The 11,943-nt window shown below is 40.5% G+C and overlaps 1 protein-coding gene across 1 annotated transcript; it reads left to right on the top strand.

The window, feature by feature from the left end:
* Positions 1–2,564: 2,564 nt before the first annotated feature.
* On the top strand, positions 2,565–11,729 carry CA3 (carbonic anhydrase 3). Its single transcript, XM_079901536.1, has 7 exons — positions 2,565–2,755; positions 3,493–3,690; positions 5,884–6,002; positions 7,707–7,799; positions 8,869–8,931; positions 9,791–9,946; positions 10,902–11,729. The coding sequence occupies exons 1-7, from the start codon at positions 2,722–2,724 to the stop codon at positions 11,019–11,021; spliced, it is 783 nt and encodes a 260-aa protein (XP_079757662.1). The 5' UTR covers positions 2,565–2,721; the 3' UTR covers positions 11,022–11,729.
* The last annotated feature ends 214 nt before the right edge of the window (positions 11,730–11,943 follow it).

The raw sequence follows: 11,943 nt of genomic DNA, 5'->3' as shown, positions 1-11,943 counted from the left end.
ACTTGGTTATATTACCTAGCATCTTGCAAAATAAAATGCCAAATCGAGAGTAAAAATATGTCTAAATTTTATCAACTTAGATCTTTCGAGTTTATAATTTTAACATACCACCTCAAACTTCTACATTCAGACACTCCCTCCTCCCAATAATTTTATTTATCCAAATTATCTTCCTTGATTACTCTGTTCTCTCTCTCTCTCTCTCTTCCTTTCTCTGTATGAACACACTCATTTGGGGGATAAATCTTACAAATTGCCCAATACATCAACTTTCCAATAATAGTACTAAGAGAAATACTACGTACATGCTAAGGGATAATTTGTAGCTCTTTTTCTGGCATTATTTTTCTCAGTGTATACCTAACAGTTTTCAACTCCAGAAATCTCAGTGTCTTGGACAAAATTTAGATTTTTCTCTTTGCTCTGTTAACAGGGAATTTTGAAATTTATAGACAAACATGCTGGAGTAAATCAATTAAGATGCAGATGATTAATTTGGGGTTTCTGAAAAATATATTATGGTCTAAAATGACATGATATAAACTGTCTTGAAATTCCAATTTTGATTAACTCTCACGAGAAAGTACAATGAAAAAACCAACATTAGTTTTCAAGACCACAAGCCCAAACCTATTATACATTTCACTTTGCAAATTCTAACTAGTGTTTATGTGAAATTATGTGCTACTGTGCAAGTGTTTAATTTATTATTTTGCAGTCTTTTTAACATTTTAATTAATGACAACTCATTTTAAAACTCTATGCATAAATAGTAACAATATGATGAATTCCTGGATTGTTGGCCTTGCTTGGTATAAAGACTTTATTTAAAAACTTTATCTGTATCATTACTGTATCAAATAACATGAAATTTAGTTACCAATCTTCTAAACACATATAGCAGAAAAAGAGAGATGGAAACAATTTCGTGAATTGGCACAGGATCGTAGTTTACTAATACAAATAATTATGCAGAATATAACCTCTATTAATCACAAACTACAGCAGCACACTATCACAGTGAAGCAGAAAAATGGCCCAGATATGCCAACTCAGTAGCCTTTCTAATCCAACACTGACATATTTGAGCTCAGAGTCTAAGGGTATTTGCATTGCTGTTTGCTTGGATTTTCCAAACCATCTCAGTTCTTGATTCCACATCGCTATTGTGTGGATCAAATAATCCCTGGTCACAAAAATACGCTGGGGAGTGACTCCCCTGGCGTCCAGGTTATGAGTGTGGTTAGTCATTCCACATGCCTTGGGGATGAGCTATCTTTACCATGATGAGAGATTTCCTTTTCAAGTTTTGTAATCCCCAAATGCAAAAACCTAACATCAATAAAAGTCAAAGTAATTAAGAAAATGTATATTACAACCTTGTTCAAGACAGCACTGGAATTAGGCTTATCTCTTCTTGCTGTCTTTTTTAGAAATAAAATTAATACTGACCTGGAACAAAGAAAAATTTTTATATATTCTTAAAACTGTAAATATCTACTACACTGGTTCTGCAGTGTGAACTACAACCAGACATTTAAAAAGATATCTTCGACATGTGCACACTGGATATTCCAGTTCTATTCTCCTTTTGTGTGGGTTATCGTACTATAAAACAACTTGGGAGGGGGAGAAAAAAAATACAAAGCAATTCTGGAAAACTTTTCCTCTCTCTTTTCTTCCAGTCTTTCATTATGTCTTGGAAAATGAGGTCATACGTTTTACACAATATTGCTCACTTTATGTTTGTGGCCTTCCAACAACCCAGAAGGTTCTCGACTTTTCGTGAGCAGACTTACAGCTCACGCAGTCGGTAAATCAGGCTCCTGCTCTGCGGTAACCTGCATCCAGATCTCTCCCCGATTCCCGAGACCCAGCCCTCGGAGTCCTGAGGACCAAAGGGACCCATGAGGTTAAGAAATGCTGTCTGGTGTGGTTCCAGGGATCTGGCATCGTCAATCTCTCAAGAATAACAGAGTTAGAGAGTCTGCCCTCCGGCCTCTTTCTTCCCATCCTTTGCTGCTAGGATTTTACAAGTTGCCTGCAAGGGAGTCAAACATGGGTCAGGCAAACAAACGTGTTCTTTCCAGCCACCGAAACCGGATCGCTGGAGCGAAATCAACCCGCAGAAGCATCTGGAGACCGCAGCCAGACGGGCAGCCTGCGCTAAAAGCAACTTCTAAGAGAGGCTGCAAGTGCCGGCGGGGTGCAGATTTTAGTTGGAGGCTAAGCACAACTACCACGCCCCATCCCCCCTTACCAAAAAAAAAAAAAAAAAAAAAAAGCTTGGAGGAGGGAGGGAGGGAGGGAGGGAGGAGAGGAGGAGGCGAAAGTCGTCGGTATTTCTGTACAGCGGCGCGCGGGGTTAGAGAGCCGTGCAGCTTTAGGAGCGGGGAGGGAGGAATAGAAGGGCCAGGAGAAGCGCTTCCCCGGAGAGGGGAGGGGAGGGGAGGGGAGGGGAGGGGGAGGGGAGGAAGGGGAAGGATGCCCTCCGCCCATCTCCCCCCACCCCGACAGCTGTCCAGCTCTTGGAATTCATTGGCTTTCCCACTCCGCCTCCCAAATACCACCCCAATCCTGTTTAGCCCCCCACCCCACCGTCGCTGACCTAATAAGGCCATGCAAGTGTGGGGGGGACCTATATAAAAGGTGAGGGCTCGCAGGGACTGTGCACCGCGGAGGAGAGAAGGCAGCAGCCGTCCAGTGCCCAAGAAAACGACCATGGCCAAGGAGTGGGGCTACGCCGACCACAACGGTGAGTGTGGGCAGCGGCTCCCGGTCAGTCCGGGATGGTGCTGCTCAGAAAGTGCGCAACTCCAGCAAGTGCGGTGGAGTCGATGGAAACTAACATTTACCGAGCACTTCCTGAGTGCCAAACACTGCTGACCCTTTTACTTTATATCTGATTTAGTTCTCCGTGGTGTGGAGCTGTTATTACTCCCATTGGAGGAAACTCAAGCGCAGAGAGGTTCGGTAACTAGCCCAGATCACAGTGCCTCTGACGGAGAAGTCAGACCACCGAGGGCCAGTTCTCACTGTCCCCTTCTCCATGTACTGGGCAAGCACTTAACCTCTCTGAGCCTGGTATTGGTCTAAGCTGCTCTGCCTGCAGCTCTTGCCTACCCATGGGAAAAGGAATATGGATATGCTCTGAAATCTACTTAGGGTCAGTGTTATTTTATTCCAGCTATATGACAGAAGATGGCATTGGTAAAACGTGATGAAGTCCACTTCAAAAATAAGGCTCTGAGGCTATATTTGAGCAAATACATGGAAAATTTGAGGAAATACACGGAGTTAAATACAGTCTCCAGGTACACTATTAACAAAACTATGAACAGGTCTTAAACACTAAGCCTTGTATTGCCCAATCTGATATACAAGACCTTTTCATAATCACTGGCTAGCCTCTGTGTATTTTGCTGGTTTAGTCACTTAGAGGGCTTGGATTGTGCCACCAAATAAATAAATCCCTTCAATTTGATTTCCCAGGTCCTGACCACTGGCATGAACTTTACCCGATTGCCAAGGGAGACAACCAGTCGCCCATTGAATTGCACACTAAAGACATCAAGCACGACTCTTCCCTGAAGCCATGGTCAGCATCTTATGACCCCGGCTCTGCCAAGACCATCCTGAACAATGGGAAGACCTGCAGGGTTGTGTTTGATGATACTTATGACAGGTCAAGTAAGTATCACACTTAGGTAGAGACACGTGACCATTTTCAACGTCCATATTGGCAAAATGTGATTTATGACACAGCAACAGAATTGGTGGGAAGTGGGGTGCACTTCTTCTCTGAAAAAGGAGATGACATTTAACTTTGCTCTAGTCTTGAAGAATTATATTTATACATAGAAGAGGGATGTCTCACTCTCTAATGCTGGTCACCCAGGCTGCTACAAAATGGCCCCATGCCCAAGCTAAAAGTTGGCAATGCATTCCTGAAATGAAGCTTGATAGGGAGGTGATGGTAATGAGTCCAAATGAGTGTTCTTCAGGCTCTGATGGTCTGCACCTGAGGGGTTTTCTGTTTCCTAACCAAGGCCTGGAGAGCAAGGCTCCCAGTCCCCAAAGTGGCACAGATTCCATTCTACAGAGCAAGGAACATAGCAAAGAAACCAAGTAGGTACTCTCTTCCTCTGCTGTGTGGGTAGGGGCCAATCCAGGGGAGAGAGTAGACCCACTGTATGAATCAAGAAGACTTGCCTTCAATGCTTCAGTGGGGTTCATCTGACTAATCATTTTGGTGAGTGTTTTTGAAGAATCTGACAATTTCTCCTTGAGTTGTGATTTGTATTTGTGTGAAAATGAAAAATCTCATGTTAAAAAAAAAATCTCTTCATTTCACCTACACTATTAAGCAAATCAATGAAATAAAAGAAGGCTAATTAGAAATGCTTTATTTCACTGTGAATGAAGTAAGAATCTACCTTTAGCATTTTGGTGCTTGATATACAGTAATACATTTTCCTATAACCACATTTGTAAAAAAATTAAAATTATTCTTACTGATGTATAGGAATGAATATTCTCAATGATGTTGTAGCTAAAGAGTAATAGTTATAATTTCTACCTACTAGCAGGTTCCAGGTAAGGAATATCATAAAAATATATTTTCTTAAACAATAATCTCGTTGGTATCTGCTACTTTTTTTCTCTTCTCCATTTAAATCAAGTTCCATTCTGAAGGATTAGTAACAAAATTAAACAGCATCTGTTAGGTTGGATCACATGAAAATGACTTTTTGTAAGCAAAAATGATTGATTATTGACAATTTCATATAATTCATCCTAATAAATTGGACTCATATGACCAAATAATAACTGTTCCTAGTGGTTGGATAGAAAAAAATGCAGTTAATCAAACCACTCATTCCTACATGACCAAGCTTATACAAGCCTTGTTCTATTGTTTTAGACCTATACTATGGCTTTCAGTGTGCCATTTCAGCACCAGCAGTTGGTCAATCTTTTCTAGAATAGCTACGCTCTGAATTTTATTTTGATCTAGCTTATGTTGCTAAATTTTGATTTTAGGGTTTCTGTATAGTTTCCAATATCCTTTAGAAAATATTTGAACTTCTAAATCACTCCCCAGGCTGAATGAAGTGGAACCAAGTTAAGTGCCAGGTTGGGGTATTTGGACAGCAAACTCACATTCATGCTATGGAGAATCATCTTGTTTAGGGGCCCACATTGATTGATTCCCTGGGAAACTTCTGAATTTTCCATTTCATCTCATTTGAGTAAACACAGTCTGAATTAGACATGGATGAGAGCTCTTGCCTGTAGTACTAAAGAAAAGTGCAGTGAGGCAAGACATGGAGAAGGAATTCACATTTGTTCAGTGATGACTGTGCTGGGCACTGTGATGAGCAGTTTAAAGCCCTTAATCTCATTTAATCCTCACAGCAGCTCTGAAAGGTCAGTATTATTATCACCTTCAGAGAGATGCAGAAATGGGTTCAGAGGAGTTTAGCAATTTGCCTGAGATCACACAACTAGCAAGGGGTGGGGCCGGGATTGGAACCTAAGTCTGCCTGGCTCTCAGCTATCCTGTTCTCTCCAATGCACCCACACAACAGGCCTGTGCTTTGCTTGTTTTCATTGCCCATCTCCTGTTTTAATTTTATTTTCATACATGTTAAATTGACATTTAAAAAATAATCAAACAAGCAAACAAAATCAGAAGGACAGAGAAGAGAAAGCATTTATTTTGATATATTCCAAGACTTGACTTTGTGAGAAAGAGACCAGTGTGCTTGGGAATGGCACCATCAGCCCAGCCCATAAAGCTTAGGCTATAAGGGCTGTTTAAAGCAGGGCTCTGTAAAAGAAGTGTGAGTTCACTGCTGACCTAGCTTCTCTGAATCACAGTGCTGAGAGGTGGTCCTCTCACTGCACCCTACCGGCTTCGCCAGTTTCATCTTCACTGGGGCTCCTCGGATGATCACGGCTCTGAGCATAGCGTGGATGGAGTCAAGTACGCAGCGGAGGTAGGAGGAATTGCCGTTACCTACTCTGGATCTCACCCAGTGAAAACTGAAAACAACAATAATGACAGAATAGCATCCAATGCGTTTGCTTCAAGCCTGTAGTTATGAAAAGAGCTGCAATAGTTTAGCATAAACTGAAGCTGCCAAACATTCTAGGTTAGACAGTTAAGAGAGTGTAGGTGAGTTAGTGTCATGCGTGAAGAATTTCAAGGTTGTATTTAGAAATTGGATAGCAGCTTAATAATAATAATGTTTAAAAAGCCAGGGACCTGACTGGAACTGAAAAGATAATGGTAGCTAATACTTATTAAGTGCCTACAAGTACTAATTCATTTGATCCTCTCAGCACACTATGAGATGGGCTACAGACAAGGAAACTGAGGCACAGGAAGGTTACATAACAAAGTCACACAGCGCATGAGTGCTAGACCTGTGCTCTACCTTATGCCGACTGGCTTCTTAGTTCATCATCCTGCCCAGTGCTCTAAGCTGCCTCTTTTACAAGACTGTGGTGCTTTAAAAATAGCACTTAGTAATTCTGGCTAATGCTCATGTTCTAGTCTCTTAATGAAGGGTGTGCATATGTGTGTGTATGTTTTTATATGTACATATGTACTTATACAGAGATAGCTAGATACAGATACACATAATTTAATATGAACAAATACTACTCTCTGTTCCAGTTAACCCATTAAAGGAAGGCATCAAATTACAAGGAAATAAGACAAGCCTCCTGCATGTTCTCTGTATAAAGCCAAGCCTATAAGGGGTGACAAATGCCCTGGAGGTGAGGATAATTCCATTTGTACTGCCAAACTTTTCCAGAGGCAGACTCTGGTCAACCATAGGAGCTGAGACAGAAACCTTGGAGCCACTTGTGGACACTCATTTAGGCAGCATCATTAGGCAGCCTAACTAAATTTGACTAAACAGTTAAACTAAACTATAGGAGACCCGAAGTACTTCCCTGTGATCATTTCTCTACAGCCCATCTAGACAGCCAGTGACAGGATAAGTTAATTGAGAATGCCTTCCAGACATCTTCCCCCACAAATGGGGAAAGTTTAGTATATTCCTTACAAATGTGGGCAAGGCTTGCAGTTTGGTCTTTACATGTGGGATTATCTCACACTTTTGGTCTTGAATAAAATACTTCTAAATTGTCATGAACTATTGTATTCTCTTGCCATTCTATATAATGCAATGTGAAAATTTTGACTAATTTAACTAGTGTCTATGTTATCACCTTAACATTATTAAGGTAAGGTTACCACCCGGTTCTAGACCATTTGTTGCTGAAAGGAGAGAGGCATGAAGACACGTAAGAATTTGTCCCCTTATTTTTCCTCTCCTACTTCCCAGTTAATTGTGACTTTAGAATGCTAGCAGATTCCTGTTTATAACTCTGTGTTTCACTGTTTGATTTGGTCAGAAAAAGGACTAATGTTATACACAACTAAAATAATATTTTGAATTGGTTTAACGAAAGTTCAGTTTTCACCGATTCTACCTATCATAACTTTTAATTTGAACCATTAAAAGTCTTACCAAAATATTGCATGTTAATTTTTAGAATTCTGTCAACTTCTGTGAGAGTGTTCAGCAACCTTAAGACTGTATAATTATTGGGTTTATTGTGAATAATTTTATACTTATTTCCTTATTTTGGGAATTTACCTCATAACCTCTGTTCTATGGTTTCAGCTTCATTTGGTTCACTGGAATTCAAAGTATAACAGTTTTGGAAGTGCTCTGAAGCAACCTGATGGAGTAGCTGTGGTTGGCATTTTTCTGAAGGTAAGGTAAAAATTGACCATATATTTTTTACAAAGTTTAGTTCCTTATCAATGCTGAAGTTTTACTCCCTCCTTTTATTTAAAGGGGAGAGAGGAATGAATTTCAGTATTCATTCAACTAGTCAAGATATTTCTGTTAAGATCAGATCAAAATTTTTTGCTCTCCCTTAGAAGAGTAACTTTTGCCATACTTCAGTACCCTTAGCACTTCTAAATTTTCTCAAGATGCAGGATGTGTGTGTGTGTGTGTGTGTGTGTGCGTGTGTGTATGTGTGTGGTGTGTGTGTAGGGGCAGTGGAGATGGAGCCTTTGAAGGAGCTTATTTCAGTGGCAGTGAGGGCAAGGGCAGCATTGTTCATTACCCTTTCCTGCTACTCCACGTCAATTGCAGGGGAAACCAGAAAAGCCAATGTTGGGAACATCTGTGATGCCGAGTCCCTGGCTGGACATCCACTCGGCTTAGGGTGGCCACCACTCACATGATCCCAGGCTAAGATAGCACATGGAATGTGTGTGTTGTTGAGCCAGCCTTGGTTTAGAGAGGACTTAGTGTCATTAACACATGAATTTAGTGCTAACATAATCTAGATTTTAAGCCAGAGGTGAAAATCTAGCTTCTTTCTTTTTGAATGACCTAATTTGTTTTATGTTCTGAATTCACTGGGTCATTTTCAGTGCTTGAACACAGTACTACAGGAAGTGGAGTGGGTCTGAGCAGAAAGACAATGAGTTTAGTTTTAGATACATTGAGTCCATCCTAGCTCTAATTCTATTAAAAAGAAAAGTAGACTGACTTCACAGAGAAGGTCAAGGACATAGATGTAAATCAACATGTAATTTGTGGTTTTGTACTACAGAGGCCTGGAGTCTAAGTTTAGTTCAGAAAATATATACTCTAAAATCTTGGGGGGGGGAATAAACTTATGTTTTTGCTTAGTACAAGATATTCTGACAGATTTATAAACACTAGTGGTGGATGGATTAAAATTAGTTTTTAAGACAATCTTAAATTATGGAGAAGAGAAAAATATAGTTGTTGGTTTTCTTTTTCTTTTTCTTTTTTTTTACAGATAGGACATGAGAAACACGAGTTCCAGCTGCTACTTGATGCGCTGGACAAAATTAAGACGAAGGTAAAAAAAATCATTTTCCCTCCCAGAACATAAAAGCAGGGTATGTCAATTTTTTCTTTTTACATTTTCAAGTGTATTTCTTTCACCTAAAATCTGTTAGTAAGTTTGATGAATACGCTAAGCATACATATGAAAGCAAATGCTATTATATTTGTATGTATATTTTTATGGTTTATAGTTTTTAGAGCAGTTTCACATACATAAGTTTATTTAATCTTCATAGTCAACCTGTCAGATAACTATATTTTTAACGAAGTGTTTGAGAGAGAAGTTGAGTGGTGTTCCCCTTCCCAACACACACACACACACACACACACACACACACACATACACTTACACACATGCAGAGGTACCAAATGTTTGGGTCCTAGTGTTTCCCTTTCTCTCCTGGGTGGCACCTGTATATTTTAAATCTTAACAGTAGATTCTTCTACTTAGCAGACTCACTTTAATTCTTTCTGTTCTAATCAAACGCTTTATAGTTTTACCACCAGAGAAAGTAAGTATTCTGAGTATGATATTCAATAAAAATGCAAGCCTGTTTTGTATCATCGAGAACCACAGCATTAACTTGTATGAAATATCTCTGTTACAGTTTAGAATGAGTTTGTCCTTTTTCTTGAGAAATGATAGATTTATAGTGCTACCTAGAGTGAATAAGGAATAAAATCGGCTGTGGCAAAGTCATACCATGCAAACCGGCCTCCCCTATCTGCCCTTTATTTCTGAAAGGCACATACTTGTTCACAAGCTCCGTTTTCTCTATTGCATTTGAAATCCATTCTCCCCAAACGGTGAGACGCTGCGGCAGGCGATGCGCATGCGCCCGCTCACCGCGCTGGGTCCCGCTGTCTCCCAGGGCAAGGAGGCGCCCTTCCCGAACTTCGACCCGTCCTGCCTGTTCCCCGCCTGCCGAGACTACTGGACCTACCACGGCTCCTTCACCACGCCGCCCTGCGAGGAGTGCATCGTGTGGCTCCTGCTGAAGGAGCCGATCACCGTGAGCCACGAACAGGTGAGCGGCGGCCGCGGGCCGGCTTTGAGAGCACGCTGACTTACCGTCGCCGGCGGGCTCTGTGAGATACAGACGCTAAACTGAAAATATAAAGCAGTAGATGCTTACCAAACCGCTCTGCGACTGGAGACTTCATAGTTTGCCCCGGTTAATTACGATCAGCCTGTTTAACTTTCTAAAACTCAACTTCCAAAGGGTACCAGGCTAAATGCAAAAACATTTAAAGGTGGTGGTGATGCTGAACAATGCCCAAGTTTGTGCTCTAGAAACACTGAAGGGTACAGATCCATATGAGTTAGACTTTGCTAATTTGGAGAACTCCCAAATACTGAGCCCTGTTTAGGAGATGGAATGGTAAATACAGGTCTGGGGAGAAGATGCTGGTGGAAGGGATTGAACATCCTTGTGAGGTGTATACTGGTTCCCCAGTTTTACAGCTAAGTAGGTTGAGGCTCAGATAGGTTAAGCAGTTTGCTCATGATCACACAGCCAAGGGCAGGATCTGAGATTGCACCTCCAGTCTGTCTGCTTTCAACACCTTGGACCTCTCTCCTCAGGCCTCCCTTCTAAGTGTTCATGTAAATTGACTTCATTAACTTATGCAATGAAGGGCCAGTTGAGCTTATTGTTTGCACTGTCTTCCATTCCTACATAAGGGATAGATTTCATACTGATCTGTCGAATTAAAATAATTGTTTCAGAATTCAGGAGGAAAAGGTTTTGACCAGAGGGTGTGGTGATCCTGTACAAAAGGAAGAAAAGTGTTTTTACAAATTTAAAAGAAAAAAAAAAAAGGTTTTTGTTACTCAGAACCAAATAACTCTCACTGCACATTGGAGACAAGTTTTGTAGTTTGCTTGTTTAGAAAGCTGACGATTTCTAACTCTTTGTCACACGCTTAATGTGTCCACTTTGTCCGAATGTCACGCTGACAGCCTTCCCTCGCCCCTTGCAGATGGCCAAGCTGCGGAGCCTCTACTCCAGCGCGGAAAATGAGCCCCCGGTGCCCCTGGTGAGGAACTGGCGCCCTCCACAGCCTGTCAAAGGCAGGGTAGTGAAGGCCTCCTTCAAATGAGGCTGCTGGAGCTTGCCCTCTTCAGGAAAGGAAACCTACACTGCAGAGTTTGGTTCCTTGTCTCCTTTTGGTGCTTCTTACTCCAAGTATATTTCACTTTTCCATACCAAGCAATGAAGATGAGAGATGTGATCACCAAGAAACCGGAATTAACTATTGACAAGATCTAATATGAAAGCATTTGGCCTTTTTAATAATCACCTTTCCTGTAAAAACAACATTTCTAGTAAGATTTCAAAGAAGAAGAAACAGAGTTGGAAGAGGAAAGGTAGAGAAAAATGGCTGTTGGGCACCGTTTTTGTGTCATCTTAAATTTCACAGAACTTCAGTTTACTCTTTTCATGTTATGAGTTATCCATCTTAAAGAAATAATGAGTAATTATATACGTGGGGGTAGAGGTGTCTGAAGATCGTATAGCAATTCAGCATAAGCCAGAAATTAAAATGACTGTGGATACCAAGAATTGAGATGATGATGTGTTTTAACCTTTAAATAAAACCAATAAGAGGTCCATCACTTATTAACATTTCAACTACTGTAAAGATTGCCTGGTTTTGATTATCAATGAAAGTAAAATACACGGACTAGGAGTTTTTAAAAATATTTGACCCATTATTTGAACACTTTCTTCATAAAGATGTTGACTTTATCCTAATATTTTTCTGTACCTGAAGGAGGGCCATTTATTTTTCATTTTACTACTTTTATCTTTGCATGCTTATTAAAATAAAAACTGCCTCTGATATCTTTCTAATTTGAGTGTGGGATTAATGATTCCTAGAACATGCAGGAGTGAATGCCTGCACTTGAAGTAAAAGCAGTTGTACTGATCATCAAAACTAATAAAGACATGAATGTAAACAGTTGAGTGTTGTATTTTTTAAGGAGGGAGAACATTGTAAGTTTGTTTTTATAACTGAA

This window comes from Stenella coeruleoalba (assembly GCF_951394435.1).
Source record: "Stenella coeruleoalba genome assembly, chromosome: 17".
NCBI lineage: Eukaryota > Metazoa > Chordata > Mammalia > Artiodactyla > Delphinidae > Stenella > Stenella coeruleoalba.
The sequence above is the reverse complement of the archived record's forward strand: the minus strand, read 5'-3'. Positions and strand labels throughout refer to the sequence as shown.

Excerpts from the sequence above, each read along its gene's own strand:
- CA3 (XM_079901536.1), top strand. The coding sequence starts at position 2,722 with ATGGCCAAGGAGTGGGGCTACGCCGACCACAACG. Across the intron at positions 3,691-5,883 it reads TGATACTTATGACAGGTCAA|TGCTGAGAGGTGGTCCTCTC; the intron begins GTAAGTATCACA and ends TCTGAATCACAG. Across the intron at positions 7,800-8,868 it reads TGGTTGGCATTTTTCTGAAG|ATAGGACATGAGAAACACGA; the intron begins GTAAGGTAAAAA and ends TTTTTTTTACAG.